The sequence below is a fragment of the Rana temporaria genome, chromosome 5 (assembly GCF_905171775.1).
Source record: "Rana temporaria chromosome 5, aRanTem1.1, whole genome shotgun sequence".
Classification (NCBI taxonomy): Eukaryota; Metazoa; Chordata; class Amphibia; order Anura; family Ranidae; genus Rana; species Rana temporaria.
Window position 1 is genome coordinate 164,376,120 of NC_053493.1, and position 19,830 is coordinate 164,395,949.

The 19,830-nt window shown below is 43.3% G+C and overlaps 1 protein-coding gene across 1 annotated transcript in view; it reads right to left on the reverse strand.

Moving 5' to 3' along the window:
• ABCA13 (ATP binding cassette subfamily A member 13) overlaps window positions 1–19,830 on the reverse strand; it is a 410,714-nt gene that overhangs the window by 199,556 nt on the left and 191,328 nt on the right. The window contains exon 6 of the mRNA XM_040354439.1: window positions 7,676–7,845. Coding sequence (XP_040210373.1) covers window positions 7,676–7,845 — 170 coding nt within the window. The remainder of the gene's footprint in view (window positions 1–7,675; window positions 7,846–19,830) is intronic.

Here is a 19,830-nt window from a genome sequence, read left to right on the forward strand (position 1 = left end):
CTAGTGTGTGTTTACAACTGTAGGGGGGTGTGGCTGTAGGACTGACGTCATCGAGTCTCCCTTATAAAAAGGATCACTCGATCGATACGCCGCCACAGTGAAGCACGGGGAAGCCGTGTTTACATACGGCTCTCCCCGTTCTTCAGCCTCGGGGAGCGATCGCGACGGAGCGGCTATAAACGAATAGCCGCGTCGTCGTCCCGGATCGCTCCCCGAGGGAATCCGCCTGCTGCACGCAGCGGGGGGGGGGACCCGATCGGACCCCCCACCCGCTAGAAGGCAAGGACGTATATATACGCCCTTCTGCCTGTCCGTGCCATTTTGCGGACGTATATAGTCGTTGCGGCTGGCGTTAAGGGGTTAAAACATGGGGATTTGTCGGAGTGAGTAATATGTACCTTGTTGCAGGCTTGCAAGAAAACGACGAATGCTACCTATCACAAGATTTGGAAGACTCCCACAAATGCGATGTACTTTGCGTGCAGGAAACGCACTTTGCTCAAGGGGCGACCCCCCAATGTAACAATAGATCCTTTCCCTATGTTTTTAAGGCTGACTTTTCTAGAAAACAAAGGGGTGTCTTGATTGCCATCCGTGACACTATTTCTTTTCAGTTAATATCCTGCACTACTGATCCGAATGGAAGGTTTGTTATATTAGTTTGTAAATTAGACAATGTTTTGTATACTATTGCAAACTTGTATGCCCCGAACCACGGTCAATTGAAGTTTCATAGATCCGTGCTTGAGAAGGTTCGAAAAGTACAGGAAGGTCATCTGCTGTTATGTGGGGATTTTAATATTGTTCCAGATGTCACTATGGATGTTTCTTCCGGTCCCAAGATGATTTCTTCCCCTCTATCCACCTTTTTTAGAGAGAATGATCTTTTTGACATATGGAGGTGTTGCCATGCGGAGGAGAGGGACTATACGTTTCTCTCCTCGCGTCACAACACTTATTCCAGAATTGACATGTTCATTTCTGACAAATGGCTACTACAGAATGTTATTGACTCTTGCATCCACTCTATCACCTGGTCGGACCACGCACCAATCAGTATTAAAATAGCTAATAAGAATTCTAAACAGCACTCGTACCTGTGGCGTGTTAATAATTATCTACTCCAAAACCCTACTCACAAGGAATTTCTCAAACAAAAATTGACGGAATTTTTCTCCAACAACGTAGGTTCGGTGTCCGACCCGGCGGTACTGTGGAATGCCCACAAATCTTATATGCGAGGTTTCTTCATTCAACTCGGATCGCGAGTTAAGAAATTAAGAACTAAGAAACTCGATGAATTATCCAAAAAGATAGAGGAGGTTGATTTCAGAAATAAATTGACTCCGTCGCCTCACCTTCGGTCCCAACTATTTGAGCTGAGACACGAATTACGGTCCTTACTACTTGAATCCTATGAACTTAATTTGAGGAAACTTAAAGCAACCTCCTACACTGCTAATAATAAGTCAGGGAAGCTAATGGCTAGTCGCATCAGAGGTCTTAGACTTAAAACTAAAATCCCCTACCTTTATCACCCGACTTCTGGTGAAAAGCTCATCAATCCACAATCCATTGCTGATGCCTTTGGCATTTATTATGATAATTTGTATAACCTCAAATTGGATGCTAGCACCCATCAACCAACTAGTGAGGAGATTGGGTCTTTCCTAGATCAAATCCCTTTACCTAAATTATCTGCTGAACATCTTGAGCAATTGAATGCCCCTATCACTATAAATGAAATCAGTAAAACCATTGATGGTCTGCCTTCCTCTAAGTCTCCGGGCCCTGATGGGTATACTGGGGAATATTTCAAGGTATTTAAGGATTTAGTTTCCCCTCACTTAACAACACTGTACAACCACTCGATTTCTACCTCCGCTTTTCCAAGAGAAATGTTGTCGGCCATTATAGTTACTCTACCCAAACCTGGTAAAGAACCCAACTCTCCTTCTAATTTTAGGCCAATCTCCTTACTTAACGTTGATTTGAAAATATATGCCAAGTTGATAGCCAGCAGATTGAATCAAATTCTCCCAGACCTAATCCACACTGACCAAGCGGGTTTTATGAGAGGCCGCAAGGCTTCAGATGCTACTAGGAGAATGGTGAATGTGATTCACAATGTGGGACTGATGGGAACGCCTTCTCTGCTTCTTTCTCTGGATGCAGAGAAGGCGTTCGACAGGGTTAATTGGGACTACTTGAACTTGACTCTTCGGAAATTTGGATTTGCTGGGCCTATCCTTGAAGCAATACTGGCTCTGTATACTACTCCTACAGCCAGAGTCTTTACCTCAGGTCTTTTATCTAAACCTTTTGATATTTCCAATGGAACTCGGCAGGGGTGTCCACTTTCTCCCCTAATTTTCAACATGCTGATTGAACCCCTGGCAGAACATGTTAGAACTAATTCTAAAATTTCAGGAATTAATATTGGCAATCAAGTACATAAAATAAGCTTGTTTGCGGATGATGTCATCTTAATGATAACTAATCCATTCTCCTCCTTACCCGAAATCCAAAAGCTTCTATCCTGGTTTGGCGAGGTTTCATTTTACAAGGCTAATGCCTTGAAGTCACTCATCTTAGACATTGGAGTTGATGCTGTTAATAAAAATTTGTTGCAACATCAATTCCCCTATGTTTGGGCGGATTCCACCATCCCATATTTGGGTGTTCATCTCACAAGGACCACCGAAAAATTATATGAACACAACTACCTTGCCCTTAGAAGTAAACTACAAACTGACCTTCAGATTTTGAGCAAATTCGAATTTTCTTGGTGGGGTAGATTATCAGCCTTCAAAATGGTACATCTTACACAAGTTTTATATTTTTTCAGGACTTTGCCCATTCCTATTCCTGTTATGTTTTTTAAGTCCATGCAATCTCTCTTGTCTAAATTTGTCTGGAATGGGAAGAAATCCAGGTGTACTCATGATAGGTTAATTAAACATAGAATGAGCGGTGGAACTGGATATATTGATTTCCAGGACTATTATCATTCCTCCATCTTGTCCCAACTGAAGGAGTGGTTCTATCATACTCCTACTACTCAATGGGGGCTGATAGAGGCTAGTTACTGTACATATGGTTCTACCAACCTCTGGTTGTTTGGTTCTCTATTGGGTGTTAAGACCCCAATACACTTACCTCCTACGATGCTTGCATCCATACGAACTTGGCAAAAATGTATAAGCTCCACTGGTCTAGCAGGGCCCGGAGTCGAAGTTAGAATTCCCATCCAAACATTATACTTTGTTACTAACAGGATGCCGATTTCCTTTTGGAACCAGAAAGGTATTAGGTATCTGGACGACTTTTATTCGAATGGATACATCAAGACCTTTTCTTCTATCCAATCGGAATATGACCTCCCTCACACCAACGAGTTTCAATATACTCAATTAATGCATTGTCTATATAAACTTGGCAATATTTCCAAACAAGTTAATGCTTCAGCTTGGATCTATTTTTCTTCGCCAATACGACAAAATAAGGGCATTTCTTTATTTTATCAATTAATGCAACAAAAACGAGTTTTTAATAAATCTGCCTCCCATCTTCTTTGGGAAAAAGATCTTAAATGCTCTTTCACGAATGACCAATGGCGCTTGGCCTGTAAGGCCAATCAATCTGCCACTCGTTGCACCTCCTTGTGGGAGTTATCTATCAAAATCACTTTGCGTTGGTACCTTACTCCGGTAATAGTGTCTAAATTTGACCCCCAAATCCCTGCAGCTTGTTGGAGACGTTGCCCAACTTCAGTCAGAGGAGACATATTCCATATATTATGGAGTTGTCCAAAGCTCACAATCTATTGGGCAGGAATCTTCAATATAATATCTGACCTGACTCAAACACGAGTGGCTCCTGATCCAGCATTGGCTATTTTATCATTAGGAATAGACAGGTTTTCATTTAATCTTCGTAGAACGATAACCCATCTACTCTTGGCAAAAAAAAAAAAAAATGGGTGGAGTACAGCGCTCAGGGTGTTTGCACAGAACAATCAACTAAAGGGTTAACAATAGATAAAAATAAAAATAATAATAATAAAAATAATGATAATAAAGTTGATTTTAAAAGGATCGATTAGTTTGAGATAAAAATCACAAAGCACATTGGGGATATACAGTGTGACTGGTGATATTCAAAAATCCATGATAGGTTCAGTCCCAGCAAAAATGCCTAAAGAGGTTGTAGTTGATGAAAATGAGGAACTGATGTGGTTGAAGGCAGTAATTCAGGGCTGCTATCCAGGAGCGAAGTCAGCTCGGTGTATGCAAGAGAAAGACAAAAAGAGGGAAGCGCCTCTGAGTATGCTGCTTTTAATTTAAGACATAAAAATATATATCCAGCACTTACATCATAATAATATGGTGCAGTCGTGGAAGCTGGCGTGCATCTGTAGCAGACAGTCCGCAAAGCGTCAGAGCTGGGCAGCCGGAGAGAGCCGGGGAGAGAGACGGCTGAGTCCTGGTTGTTGTGCCGCTGCTGGGCAATGGATTCATCAGCTGTTGCGTGACGTCAGGTCGGACGGAGGCTGAGGGGGACCACAACGCGTTTCAGAGCCGGCGCACGGAAAAGACCAGCGCGCTCCTTTTTCAAGTGTCAAGAGACACTTGAAAAAGGAGCGCGCTGGTCTTTTCCGTGCGCCGGCTCTGAAACGCGTTGTGGTCCCCCTCAGCCTCCGTCCGACCTGACGTCACGCAACAGCTGATGAATCCATTGCCCAGCAGCGGCACAACAACCAGGACTCAGCCGTCTCTCTCCCCGGCTCTCTCCGGCTGCCCAGCTCTGACGCTTTGCGGACTGTCTGCTACAGATGCACGCCAGCTTCCACGACTGCACCATATTATTATGATGTAAGTGCTGGATATATATTTTTATGTCTTAAATTAAAAGCAGCATACTCAGAGGCGCTTCCCTCTTTTTGTCCATCTACTCTTGGCAGCTAGATTGTCGATTACAAGAAAGTGGAAAGATCCCGATCCGCCTTCCCCTGATGACGCTATTGACCTCTTGGATTTACATAATTCCTATGAAAGGATTTTAGCGTCATCCTTGGGCTCTCTTCATAAATACTCAATCCAATGGGACCTCTGGAACGTCTGGTTCAAAAACAGGACATAATTCTGTTTACCTTATTTCCTCCGACACGTTGTTTACTATTCAGATAGGAAATATGAGAGGAGATAGCTCTCGAACACTATGATTCCCATATGGGGTGTTCGGGAAAGCTAGTTCCTTTATTTTATTTGTTTGCTAATGTATTTCTTACTTTTTCCTTTGATATTGTGATTTGATCTCTTATTGACTTGATACTATTGAGAAAATATTCTACAGAAAATACTCTTCAATTTTTCTTATTATGATTGGTAGTATTATATTGCTTAGCCAACACATATCTGTATGTTAGATATTGAGTATTACTTTGTCTCCTACTGTTACGATGCATTGTGTACTATATGCTATTGTAATGCATTATTTTGTTTGATTGAAAAATATCAATAAAAAACTATTGAAATAAAAAAAAAAGATTTGGAAGACTTTTGTACAGTTCTCCACGGAATTGGGATTCGATATATCCTTCTATTTCTCATATATTAGAGTTTCTCCAAGGTGGTCTGGATAAAAGCTTGGCCTATAATTCCTTAAAGGTCTAGGTGTCTGCCCTTTCAGCTATGTCTAACAGAAGGTGGGCTTTGGATCTTCTGGTGGTGCGTTTTTTGAAGGTAGCAAGCAAGATTTGACCTCCAGTGAAATCTTTTTTCCCCAAATGGGACTTGCCTTTGGTATTGAGAGCCTTGTTAGCCCCTCCATTTGATCCAGTTTCGTCATGTTCTCTGTTTCATCTGACGTTAAAGACTATTGCTTCAGCAAGGAGGATGTCCGAGTTGTGTGTTTTCTTAGCCAAAGAAGTGGTACTCAGGCCTGTGCCAAGTTTTCTTCCGAAGGTGGCAACTTCATTTCATACGAATTGGGCGTCAGTTCTTCCAGAATTCCCAGAAGGAAGGTCAGTAGATGAATGGTCAAGGATGGATCTGGTTCTCTCTTTATCAACCTACTCTCTTTATCAACCTACCTGAATCACACTAAAGATTTCCAAAAGCAAGATCAACTTTTTGTCTTTCCCAGTGGTCCAAAAAAGGGCATGGCAGTTCCTCCAAGAGTTGTTTCATCTTGGATTGTCAAGACTATCCAAATGGCATACAAAGTTTTGGGGTTTTCACACTCGGAAGTCAAAGCGCATTCTACAAGAGGCATGTTAGCTTCCTGGGAGGCATATGCTAAGGTTTCCGCAGAGGTATTTTGTAGAGCGGCAAGCTGGAGCACTCTGAATACTTTTATCCGACACTACAGGGTGAATGTGGCTCTTCCATTGGCGGAGGCTTTCGGATCTACTGTTATTACGGCGGCTGTTGCCATTAAAATATTTAGCAGCATTAAAGTTTCAGTCTGGTTGTTTATGTCTAAATTAATCTCTTGCCCCCCCCCCCCCCCTTTATTATAGATTTGCTTGCTACATCCCATGGTAGGCTGACATGACAAGGTCCAGGAATAAGGAAAATTGTTTTCTTACTTACCAAAGTTTTCCTTTCCTTGATCCTCCTCATGTGAGCCGGGTACTCCCACCCAAAGTTCGTCGCAAGGTGGGTATTTTTGAACACTGATTGACACAGTCAGCTGCCCTTTTATGGGCTAGGAAAGAGGTTGTCCTGGAGGGGTCAGAGGGGGCAGAACTGACACATGGTAGGCTTACATGAGGAGGATCCAGGAAAGGAAAATTACGTTAAGAAAACATTTTCCTTTAATATATTATAAAAGTGAAATTCTGCCTGAACTTAGTCTTTAAAGTGATTGTAAACTCTATCTTCGTCAATTTTAAAAGACATGCACCTTTTTATACTTTGCTTCATAAAAATTCAAATCATATTATCTGTACCTCATTTTTTTAAATCTCAGCGCCTGTCACAGCCCTGTGAATGTTTCCTGTATGTGGGCGTGTCCAAGGGCCGGAGCTCTGGAGGCGGACTCATTCCCACATGTGGGACATGTAGCTGCTGCGATTGGCTGTCACAGTAGTCACATGATCGGAAAGCTCCCAATTGCTAGTATGCATCAGGAGCTTTCCGATACCTGGCAATCCTGCTGGAAACACGCTCTCAGCATGGAAAGTTGTTTTAACAGGGCCCCATATGTGCGGCTGTTCGGCGTTAAGACCCACCCCCCCGAGCAGTCGCATAGATGCGTGCAGCCAGCGTCAAGGGGTTAAACTTGCTTTAAAGAAAATCAAGTATTTTGCTTAATCCTTAAGTATCACCATCCTCTTTAATTTTTGTATATTAATTTAGCAATTTTTACATGACTGTTAAATTGTGAAGAGATTTTTTTTGTTGCACGTTTTAAAAATGTTTTATAGAATACTATTAATAAGCAATGCTAGCCTTTTACGCAATTAAATTAGTAATAAAGTTGCTGTGCCAAATGGTGTTGTCAATAAAGCCCAAAAGTTTGGAATTTATTTAATTTCTTTACTTATTTTGCAATACAATCACGTTATACATATTTCTGTATTATTTTACTAAAAACAACTGTCTGAAAAAAAATAAAAAATATATTATAATGCATTTTTTACTATTTTCTCAACTGTGTATTTACTTACTTTTCAGTGATCTTCAAGAATTCATCCACAGGAAATACAAGTTTTGAAGAATGGCTAGGTTTTATAAAACTTCCATTTGGCCAAGGCAATGCAGCAACATCCCAAAAGTACATCTGTTTTTGGATTTTCTCAGCATCAAGTAATAATTTTTCTGTAAGGTTTAAATATGCCTATAATATAAAAAACATACAATGCTCAATGTAAAGATTGTTTGAGAACCAAATAGTGTTTACACTTTGAGGACCATGGCTATCAATTTCAATGCACGTACAAATATTTTACTTGCAGACAAAGGGGGCCAGATCCACGTACCTCTGCGCCGGGCGCAGCGTATCTAAGATACACTACGCCGCCGTAACTTTTTTTTTTTCGAATCCTCAAAGAATTCGCGCCGTAAGTTACGGCGGCGTAGTGTATCTTTGGCGGCGTAATGGCGCGCCATTCAAATCTCTGTGATGGGGGCGTGTTTAATGTAAATACGTCGTGACCCGACGTAAACAACGTTTAGATTGCAGCTTAGATCCGACGGCGTACTAAGACGTACGCCTGTCAGATCTAGCCGAGATGCCGTCGTATCTTGTTTTGAGGATACAAAACAAAGATACGACGCGGAAAATTTTAAATTACGCGGTGTATCAAGAGATACGCCGGCGTAATACCTTTGTGGATCTGCCCCAAAGGGTGTGGAGGATTAGATCTTGCAATAAGAATAACATATAATAAAAAAAAGAATGCTTCTATTAAACTATTGTCTAGCGTCAAAGTTCAAGAAGGTAATAGCCAAGAACTCATTTTTAAATGCGACAGTATTATAGAAAAAAAAGGAGGGGGAGCAGGAGGAACATTAATAACAAACATGACTAAACATTAATCTGAATGGAATAATTGAATTTGAAAAGCTTACTTGAACAAAATGAGTGCAGTGTGCAAAAGGATAACTTCGATTTTTGTAACTTCAAAATTTGCATAGCAAGTAAAATGCTATATAAGCCCTTTTGCAATATAATGTTATTAAAACTTGCCTTTCCTTTTTCCAAGAAAGTTTTCTCTTATTATAATAGTGGAACAGCTTATGTGACTGAATTCACAAACATTAAGGAAGGAGGAGGAAGGAGTTTCTATCAAATAACAAGACAAAGGAGCATGTAATAAATTTTTCTACAAATTATGTTTGTCGAATATATTATTGAAAAGGTACATTTTAATTTCAAGTATATCACACTTATCCATAGGCAGCCATTGAATCCAGAGCTAATATTTGTCTATTTAAATATGTTGAATAAGTCAGCAAAGTCCAAGGGGTGTAATTGACTGTGTAGTATATGCAGGGCTTTTTTTCTGCCGCAATGTGCCAGAACGGAGTTCCGCCACCTTTGGCAGCCCTGTCCTCTCCTGCTTGTCTTGTAACACAGAAGCTGGTAGAGGACTCTCTCCCTCCACCAGCTTCTGTGTGCTAGTGTCGGCAGGCACATGATGCTGGATGTTTACAGCCTGGCGAGTGTCCTGGACCTCGATGCTTTGAGCGCCCACATTGTTTGTAAAAAAAAAACAGGCACAGCTAACAGAGCCATGATGGCTGCATTCTGCAAAAGCTGTGGGGGAAGAGGACAATCTGTGAAAAGGTGAGAAAGCCTTTTTTTTTTTTTTTGTTTACAAACTTTTATTGAAAAAATAGATAGTGGTACAAATCAATATAAAAAAGAGTCATTATAAAAGTTACGATTAGCTTATATATGAAACAGAACCAATAAAAGGTACAGTATTTGAAATAAAAGGTGATAAGCATCATCAAAGATAGGGGGTCAATTAACAGATCGTGATTCAATGTACAATGTTGAAATCAAGCCATCTCATAGCGGACATAACATTTTAATGTGTCTAGCCTGTGTTAAAGAACAGGGGGGAATATTCAGTCCAGGGGGACCATTTATTATTGAAGATGTGCATCGTGTTTTGTAAGGTATGGGATATTTTTTCCATTAAGTATATATCATTGATTCTGGGTTTGAGTGGACCTAGATGAATTGTTATAGATTTCCATTGGGATGCTATAAGCCAGTGTATGGCAACACAAATTGTGTGAATAAGCCTCATTTGGTATGTGGAAAGACCTGTGATTGGGGAAAATATTATACAATTCTGTGTTGTTAGGACAATTGCATTACCAGAGATTTTGGAGGCGAAATTCTCTAGTTGTGACCAGATGTTTTTGACCCTGTCACATAGCCAGAAAGTATGGGGAGAAAGCCTTTTCTGTGGGGTGGGAGGATTTGTGAGAAAGCTGAGGGAGGGGTGGAGGATCTGTGAAAAGGTGAAAGAGCTGGGGGAGAGCGGGATCTGTGAAAGGATGAGAGAGCTGGGGAGAGGGGGGAATCTGTAAAAAGGTGAAAGAGCTGGGGAGAGGGGGGAATCTGTAAAAAGGTGAAAGAGCTGGGGGGAGAGGGGGATCTTTGAAAAGGTGAAAGAGCTGGGGGGATTTGTGAAAAGATGAAAGATCTGGGGAGGGGGATTTGTAAAAAGGTGAGAAAGCTGGGCAGAGGGGGGATTTGTTAAAAGGTGAGAGCTGGGGAGAGGGGGGATTTGTGAAAAGGTGAGAGCTTGGAGGGGGGGGGGATTTGTGACAGGTGAAAGAGCTGGAGGGGGATTTGTGAAATGGTGAGAGCTTGGGGAGGGGGGATTTGTGATAGGTGAGAAAGCTGGGGGGAGGGGGGATTTGTGAAAAGGTGAGAGTTTGGGGGGATTTGTGAGTGGTGAGAGAGCTGGGAAGGGGATTTGTAAAAAGGTGAAAGCTTGGGGGGGGGGTTTTGTGAGAGGTGAGAGAGCTTGGGGAGGGGGGATTTGTGAAAAGGTGAGACCTTGGGGGGGGGGGGGGTTTGAGAGAGGGCTGGGATAGGGGATTTGTAAAAAGGTGAGAGCTTGGGAGGATTTGTGAGAGAGCTAGGGGAGGGGGGATTTGTGAAAAGGTGAGAGCTTGGGGGGATTTGTGAGTGGTGAGAGAGCTGGGAGGGGGATTTGTAAAAAGGTGAGAGCTTGGGGGGGATTTGTGAGAGGTGAAATAGCTAGGGGGAGGATGGGATTTGTGAAAAAGTGAGACCTTGGGGGGGGATTTGTGAAAAGGTGAGAGCTTTGGGGGGATTTGTGAGAGGTGAGAGAGCTGGGGAGGGGGATTTGTGCAAAGGGGAGAGCCGAGAAAGGGGGGATTTGTGCAGGGGTGATAGCAGTGAAGGGGGTGTGTGGATTGTGCAGAGGTTAAAGCTGTGAGGATAAAACCATGTAATTTTCACCTCGGGGCGGGGTTGTGGTTGAAGTGGGGTTGTGGGTGTGGTTGGGGGTGGGGCATTGGCCAGTAAGGTTGAGTTCCAGCACCTATTTTCTGAGAAAAAAAGCCCTGCAGTATATGTATTTAAACACCCACTTAAAAAAAAAACTCTCCATATAAAGCCACCCATTCATGGATTGAAATGTGGCTGGTTCAACGTATTTCGATCCATGTATGTACAACCACCCTGTTGAGTTTTTACCCAAACAATCAGTGTTGACAGCTAGGCTCCCTGCTGGTTGAATGAAAAAAACAAAAACTGTATAATGTATGACCTAACACTCTAAAAGCCTGAGTAGGGGGATGAGCTTTGGGTTCAGGTTGACCATGAGTTTGACCTGAACTCTATTAGCCAGATTCAGTAAGACTTACGACGGCGTATCAGTAGATACGCCGTCGTAAGTCCGAATCTGTGCCGTCGTATCTTTAAGCGTATTCTCAAACTGAGATACCCCTCACTGTTGCCAAGATACGACCGGCGTAAGTATCCTATGCCGTCGTATCTTAGCTGCATATTTACGCTGGACGCTGGGGGCGTGTACATGGATTTACGCCTATAATATGCAAATGACCTAGATACGCCGATTCACAAACGCCCAATGAGCTGTTTACGCAAGTCGTTTTTCCCGGGTAAAGATAAACCACCAAAAAGATTACGCAGCCCATGCAAGGTATGGACGACGGAACAGCCGTCGTATTTAACGTCGTTTGCGTAAGCGTACGTGAATGGGGCTGGGCGTAGGTTACGTTCACCATTGAGTATTTGCGACGTGATTCTGAGCATGCGCCGTCCAAACGGCCCTCATTTACATGGGGTCACGGCTACTGTATATGTAGCACGCCCACTACCTGCCTAATTTGAATTAGGCAGGGTTACGCCGGGCCATTTGCGATACGCCAACGTAACTTAGGAGGCAAGTGCTTTGTGAATACAGTACTTGCCTCACTATGTTACGTTGGCGTAGTGCAAATGGGATGCACTACGCCGGCATAAAGATACGCTGCCATACGTGAATCTAGCTATATATGTTCACAGAAAATTAACAGTTTTGAGGGAGGTATGTTTATTTCTATATAACTTTGCTTTTTTTTTTTTCTGGATCAGCATTGTGAACTTGTTCCTAACACAGGCAAAGTTGTCCTTTGTATGCAGCACTAGTGCAGTAAAGTTTAGTGCACCAAATCACCACATCCTTCTATTGCCATAGATGCAAAAAAAAAAGTTGGACAATCCCATATATTCATCATGTCTGGGAGGCCTAAAGTAAGAGGCAGAGGCGCTGCCTATGTTTAGTCCTCTCCATCAAACTATAGGCAACATTTTTTTTTCATTTTGGATAGAGTAAGGGAGGGTTATAGCCCCTGTCAGTTTATTTTCACAATATTCATTGGCGAAAATGTCAGGATGGGTCTTAAACAGCTAGGGGTGTGGTCATATTTAAATTGGGGGGTGCACAAGTTTAGTCAGGCCTAGGGCAGCACAAAACCTAAATACACTACTGGGAGGGGTGGTGGAGTAGATAAGAAAGCCTTCCTTCTACTACTCCTCCACTCTTCTTCTTCCTTCCTATTTTCTTCTTATCCTACTGTTGCCAAGAAAACTGGCATGGAGGAGTTGGCTTAATTATTTCAGCACACCGACTTTTTGCAGAAGGATGTAAAAGAAAAAATGTATTTACTGCTAAGGAAGTGAACATCAGGAGCATGGAGGGCACCCTGTGCTGAACCACAGTGCCAGGTTCCCTGACGCTATTCCTTCACATGCAGTCCATTTCTGCCCTCCACCATCATGTGGAAGATAATGTTACCATGTTGCTGGACCATGTGTCTGTGATCAGATTGACCCCCCCTGCTGACCACATAGTCCAGCAACATGGAAACATTACCATGCCACATACAATACCTTGAAAAAGTATTCATACCCTTACAATTTTCCACATTTTGTCATGATACAACTAAAAACGTAAATGTATTTTATTGGGATTTTATGTGATAGACCAAAACAAAGTGACACATAATTGTGAAGTGGAAGAAAAATGATAAATGCTTTTCAAAATTCTTTACAAATAAATATGTGAAAAGTGTGGTGTGCATTTGTATCCAGCCCTCCTGAGTCAATACTTTGTCGAACCACCTTCAAATCTTCAAGTCTTGCCACAGATTCTCAATTGACTGGGCCATTCTTACACATAATAATGCTTTGATCGAAACCATTCCATTGTAGCTCTAGTTGTATGTTTAGGGTCGTTGTCCTACTGGAAGGTGAACCTCCGCCCCAGTCTCAAGTCTTTTGCAGACTCTAAACAGGTTTTCTTCTAAGATTGCCCTGTATTTGGCTCCATCCTTCTTCCCATCAACTCTGACCAGCTTCCCTGTCCCTGCTGAAGAAAAGCATCCCCACAACATGATGCTGCCACCACCATGTGTCACGGTGGGGATGGTATGTTCAGGGTGATGTGCAGTGTTAGTTTTCCACCACACATATAGCGAGATTCAGTAAGATAGGCGCATCTTTAGTTCGGCGTAGCGCATCCCATTTGCACTACGCTGACGTAACATAGTGAGGCAAGTACTGTATTCACAAAGCACTTGCCTCCTAAGTTACGTCGGCGTAGCACAAATAGCACGGCGTAACCCCCGCCTAATTCAAATTAGGCAGGTAGGGGGCGTGCTCCATGTAAATTACCCGTGACCCCATGTAAATGAGGGCCATTGGTACGGCGCGTGCGCATGCATGCTCAGAATCACGTTGCAAATACTTATTGGTTTCGACGTGAAAGTAACCTACGCCCAGCCCCATTCACGTACGCTTACGCAAACAGCGTAAAATACGACGGCTGTTTCGTCGTCTATACCTTGCATGGGCTGCGCCATCTTTTTGGTGGTTTATCTTTACGCCGGAAAAACGCCTTACGTAAACAGCGTATCAGGCGCAAGTACGTTCATGAATAGGCGTATCTTGCTCATTTGCATATTCTAGGCGTAAATCCACGTACACGCCCCTAGCGGCCAGCGTAAATATGCAGCTAAGATACGACGGCGTAGGAGACTTATGCCGGTCGTATCTTAGCAACATTTAAGCGTATCTCAGTTTGAGAATACGCTTAAAGATACGACGGCGCAGATTCGGACTTACGGCGGCGTATCTACTGATACGCCGTCGTAAGTCTTACTAAATCTGGCTAATAGCGTTTTGCTTTTAGGCCAACAAGTTACATTTTGTAACTGACCAGAGAACCTTCTTCAACATGTTTGCTATGTCCCCCACATGGCTTCTCGCTAACTGCAAATGGGATTTCTTATTAATTTCTTTCAACAATGGCTTTTCTTCTTGCCACGCTTCCATAAAGGGCAGATTTGTGGAGTGCACGACTAATAGTTGTCCTGTGTACAGATTCTCCCACCTGAGCTGTGGATCTCTGCAGCTCCTCCAGAGTTATGATCGGCCTCTTGGCTGCTTCTCTGATTAATGCTCTACATGCACCGGATTGTCAGTTTAGGTGGACGGCCAAGTCTTGGTAGGTTTTCAGTTGTGCCATACTCTTTCCATTTTCGGATGATGGGTTATACAGTGCTCCGTGAGATGTTCAAAGCTTGGGATATTTTTTTATAACCTAACCCTGCTTCTCCACAACTTTATCCCTGACCTGTCTGGTGTGTTCCTTGGCCTTCATGATGCTATCTGTTTACTGAGGTTCTCTAACAAACCTCTGAGGGCTTCACAAAACAGCTGTATTTATACTGGAATAAAATGACACACAGGTGGACTATATTTACTAAGTAGGTGACTTCTGAAGGCAATTGGTTTCACTAGATTTTAGTTAGGAGTATCAGAGTAAAGGGGCTGAATACAAATTAATACAAATGCAGGCCACACTTCTCAGGTGTTTATTTGTTAAAAATCTATCATTTTTCTTCCACTTCACAATCATGTGCCACTTTGTGTTGTTGTATCACATAAATTCCCAATAAAATACATTTTCCGTTTTTTGATTGTAACATGACAAAATGTGGAAAATTTCAAGCGGTGTAATTTTTTTTCAAGGCACTGTAGCAAGTACCATATTTATTGGCGTATAACACACACTTTTTTACCCTGAAAATAGAGGGTAAAACATGTTATACGCCGATATCTGATTTTTTTCTCAATGGGGGTCGGGCTGTCCGCCCTGGGTGCTACCCACTGGGAGAATGTCATGCCAGCACCCCGCCTCTCCTGGCCATGGGACAGCACTGTAGAAAACATTAATGCCAGCCCTTTCTCCTAAAACGCTCCTCCTGTGTCACTCTGTCTCAAATTAATCAAAGCCTCTCTAATACCTGAGATAAGGACGCTCGTTCTGGCTGTTCTCCTCCTCCTAATCTGCCTCCTTCTCGAGTGTAGCTTGTGATTGGAGAAGAAGAGCGGTCATGTGACCATCAAAGAAACAGCAGAGGAGAGTCACATGACCGTGTATACGAGAGAACGGAATTAATTGAGGTATGTAGAAGCTTTGATTTGCAGTAAGAGTGACACAGAAGGGGCCGACAGTGAGGTTTTCTTTACTTTACAGTAAGCTGGCAATGTTGTCCCAGGAGACTGGGGGTCTCCTGGGAGTGCAGAGGGGACTTTATAATGAAAGGGGTCTGTGTACTGTGCAGTGAAGGAGGTCTGTGTGCTGTGCAGGGGGGGGTCCGTGTGCTTTGCAGAGGTTCCGTGTGCTGTGCAGGGGGTCCGTGTTCTGTGCAGAGGTTCCGTGTGCTGTGCAGGGTGTCCCTGTGCTGTGCAGGGGGTCCGTGTGCTGTGCAGAGGTTCCATGTGCTGTGCAGAGGGTCCGTGTGCTGTGCAGGCACCTGGAAAAAAAAATTCCTGAAACTTCCCTCTTAAAATTAGGGTGCGTGTTATATGCCTGTGTGTGTTATATGCCGATAAATACGGTATGTACAAGGATATTATTTCTAATTTTAATTAAACAGCTGCTTACAGTATGTCAGTTTTAAAATGCAGTCTACTACAACTACTGCTGTCTATGTATTCTGTACAATATGTTTTCTTTTTTCTTCACCATACATACACCTAATTGTGGATTTGCGAAATGAAAAGCTGCATGTTGTGTGTCCTTTCCAAAATATGGCTGACTTTAACCGCTTCAATGGTAAATATGGAGCATGAATTTTTTTAGCTGATGTCTCTGAAATATTTTTTTAATTCATTATGAACTTTTTTTTATTTTATTAGAAAACCTACTTAGTCTGCCTCTGAATTTGCAGCTTAGTTAAAAGACTGATATGGTGTGTAAAGAGTCTGTAGCCGTTTTCTGGCCTTTGTTTCAATAATAATATAGTCAATTGTATTCCACAAACTTCCCCCTCCCTCCTCCCTAGACTGCTGAGGTGGGGGTTCCCCTGGGGAGCTCTACCTGAGAACAAAGATAAATGTATAAGTGCAAAGAAATTGCTTACTTGTTACCGATCTCACTTCCGGAAGCATACTTTAAAACACTAAAAAAGCTATTAGGTAGGTTTATATGGCAGAATAAAAAACCCTGCAGAAGTATGGCAATATTAACAAGAGATAAGGAACATGGAGGTTTGGGGGTACCGGACATTAACACATATTACAAGGCAATAAAGAGAAAAGGTGGTGTGGTAAACCTAGCCACTTCTGGAACGCTAGACGTTACATATCAAAGGGTTGTCTGTATTATATGCCATGTATTCTGCTGGGTCTTATGTGGGCATAGTAATTCGTATGCTAGCAGCCGTAAGCCACTAGCATTCAAGTACTTCGTTTTATGTTGCCTCATCGGTGTTCGGCAGTTTTAAACCGAACTCCCACAACACATAACCCCAGACCCCAGCTATCAACCGACTTTTCCCTCGTGCAGCAATGCCTGATAAGAGAATTATCCAAAATGTTAAGTTCCCCATGTGGTCCTCACTGTATTACCCCTGCTAAATCTGTTTGGCTGTTTGGAAACCCCTTGCATGGGAAATTATATAAATATGGAAGCCTGTGAATAAAAAGTCAGTTGACTCCCAGAGCTGTGTTTCGTCCGGTTACTGGGGGGGATTTGGGACATTGCCTTACTTTTCAGCGCTGACTGTGGATTTACCCTGGTTACCAGCGGAGATCGTGGATTTTAATATTGTACTCCGCTACAATTGGTGGCAAGCGACGGGATCCAACCTTACAGCCGATAAGCGCAATTCGTGCAATGTGAACTACTGATGTAAATGGAGACGGATTATTCTACGCTTAGTTATATTTAGAATTACAATTGCCCTGGGGTGGTAATCAAACACCCCTTAGTATAAGGTGCCACATCCTAAATAATGTAGGTAAATAGAAAAAGACTGTAAAGTCTAAAACTAAGAGAAAGTGGACTTTGTAGGCACCAGATTTGTTTAAAAAATATAAATAATTTTAATTTGAACAGTACATCAGCACAAAAAACACTGAACAATTGCTCAATTCAATAATGAAAAAAGGAAGAAAAACACAAAATACAATGGGATACACAAATAACTCAATTCCTGTCCCTTTCTGAAAGACACCGCTGATAGCCACAGGGCTAGATGTATAAAATACACAATAAGCGCTGGGTGGCGTTGTAACTTCGAGAGATGGTGCAGGATGAGTTTGGATAAAAGTGGGGATCAGCTCGACATGTTTCGCGACGTTGTCGCTTCTTCGGGAGCTTCTGGATGTTTAAAAGACAAAACAATGTTGCCATTAGAGATGTATATATATCTGAATACAATACAATGTTATTTAAACATTAGGCATATTGTACATCAATACAAAGAGGCCTCTGAGCATATTGAGAAAAGCATTTTGACTGTGGCTATAATACTCACCGAGAAACTCTCGAAGTTACAACGCCACCCAGCGCTTATTGTGTATTTTATACATCTAGCCCTGTGGCTATCAGCGGTGTCTTTCAGAAAGGGACAGGAATTGAGTTATTTGTGTATCCCATTGTATTTTGTGTTTTTCTTCCTTTTTTCATTATTGAATTGAGCAATTGTTCAGTGTTTTTTGTGCTAATGTACTGTTCAAATTAAAATTATTTATATTTTTTAAACAAATCTGGTGCCTACAAAGTCCACTTTCTCTTAGTTTTAGACTTTACAGTCTTATTCTACGCTTAAGCGGCAGACATTAAAGGAACTGCTAGAAGCCAGGGGTAAGGTAGCCAGCAACAAATTCAAAGCTGTACTAACTGCCGAGCTGATGGAGGGAGACAGAGCCCGCAGCGCTACACCACCAGCAGCCATGGAAGAAACCCTCTACCAGAGAGAAATGAGGACCAGGCTGGAATTTTTGCCACAGCCTATATCAGATGCCATGCTGCACATGGTAATGGCGAATGTGCAGGAGTACGTGATGGCACACAGTCCGCAGCATACACCGTCTCGAGCAAAATCCACTACTGGGTCACTCTACAACCAGGTAAAACCCAAAATTCCCTATCATGCCTTTAAAATGTTTTGCGAGGAGAAGGATGAGATTCATGGGTATTTACAGGATTTTGAGAAACTGTGTGATTTACATGACTTGGAACGGACTGTATAGGTCCCATTGCTAGCAGGCAAGCTGGCAGGTCGGGCAGCAGAAGCATATCGCGCTGTACCCAGTGAGGACAGCAAGGATTATGATAAAGTGAAGCGAGCGATATTAGAGAGATACGCCATTACTCCAGAGGCATACCGGCGCAAGTTTAGAAACCTGCGCAAACCAGAGAAGGATTCACATGGTGAATGGGCACACAAGCTGGACCAAGCTTCCCAAGGGTGGATACAAGCCAGCCAAGCCACTACTATGGAGGAATTGCGACAGTTAATGCTGTTGGAGCAATTTTTCAATGGTTTGTCCCCAGAGGCACAAGAATGGGTGCGAGACAGGAAACCTCTCACCCTAACCGAAGCGGCTCGATTAGCGGATCAGCATTTTGATGCAAGGAGACATCATGGGCCCCTAACCAAGAGTTATCCTCGACCCGCGGGACCACCCAGTACTCTACCACCCCCCGCTCTCACAGCCTCCCCTTTTCATCAATCCCAAGGGGCTTTACCACCACCCTCCAGATATAACGGACGTGCCAACATCCAATGCCACACCTGCATACAGTGGGGACATATGGCACGCGAGTGCACCCAAAACCGGGGCAGACCCGCCTGGAACCAAGGCCGACCGAACCCGGCACCAAGGGCTGCTGCCCATCATTATCAACGGGAGCCGGCTGCTCAAGAGATGTTGAGCATTCCAGCGGAACAACCCCTGGGAATCTTGCATGAGGTGATGACAGTCCGAGCCACGGATAACCGGCAGCATCGACAGCTAGTGACCTTGGAGGGGAAAGAAGTCCAGGGGCTTCGGGATTCAGGAGCTACTTTAACCTTGATAGCACCCCATTTGGTCCCTGACTCGGCACACACTGGCGGATCCGTGGCAGTACGAGTAGCAGGGGGAGCAGTATACCGACTACCCACTGCCAAAGTACATTTGGATTGGGGTGTGGGAGGGGGGACGGTAGAAGTGGGCCTCATGCAAAATTTACCAGCAGATGGGAAATGACTTGGGCCAGATGACCTCTGCTTTTGTACCCCAGGCTCCATACCAGGAAGCCCATCCAGCGACCACACGGCAACAGGCACGCACCACGGTTCCACCGACACACTCTGAGGCTCCGGTAAGAGACCATGACCCCCACACGACACATATGTCCTGGCATACCCCGACTAAGTTTGAGGCCGAGGTGAGGTCAGACCCCAGGCTACAGGTACACAGGGACAGGGTACACGCTGACCAGGCTGGGCTAGAGGGGGAGCGGTACACCTGGGAGAAAGGGCT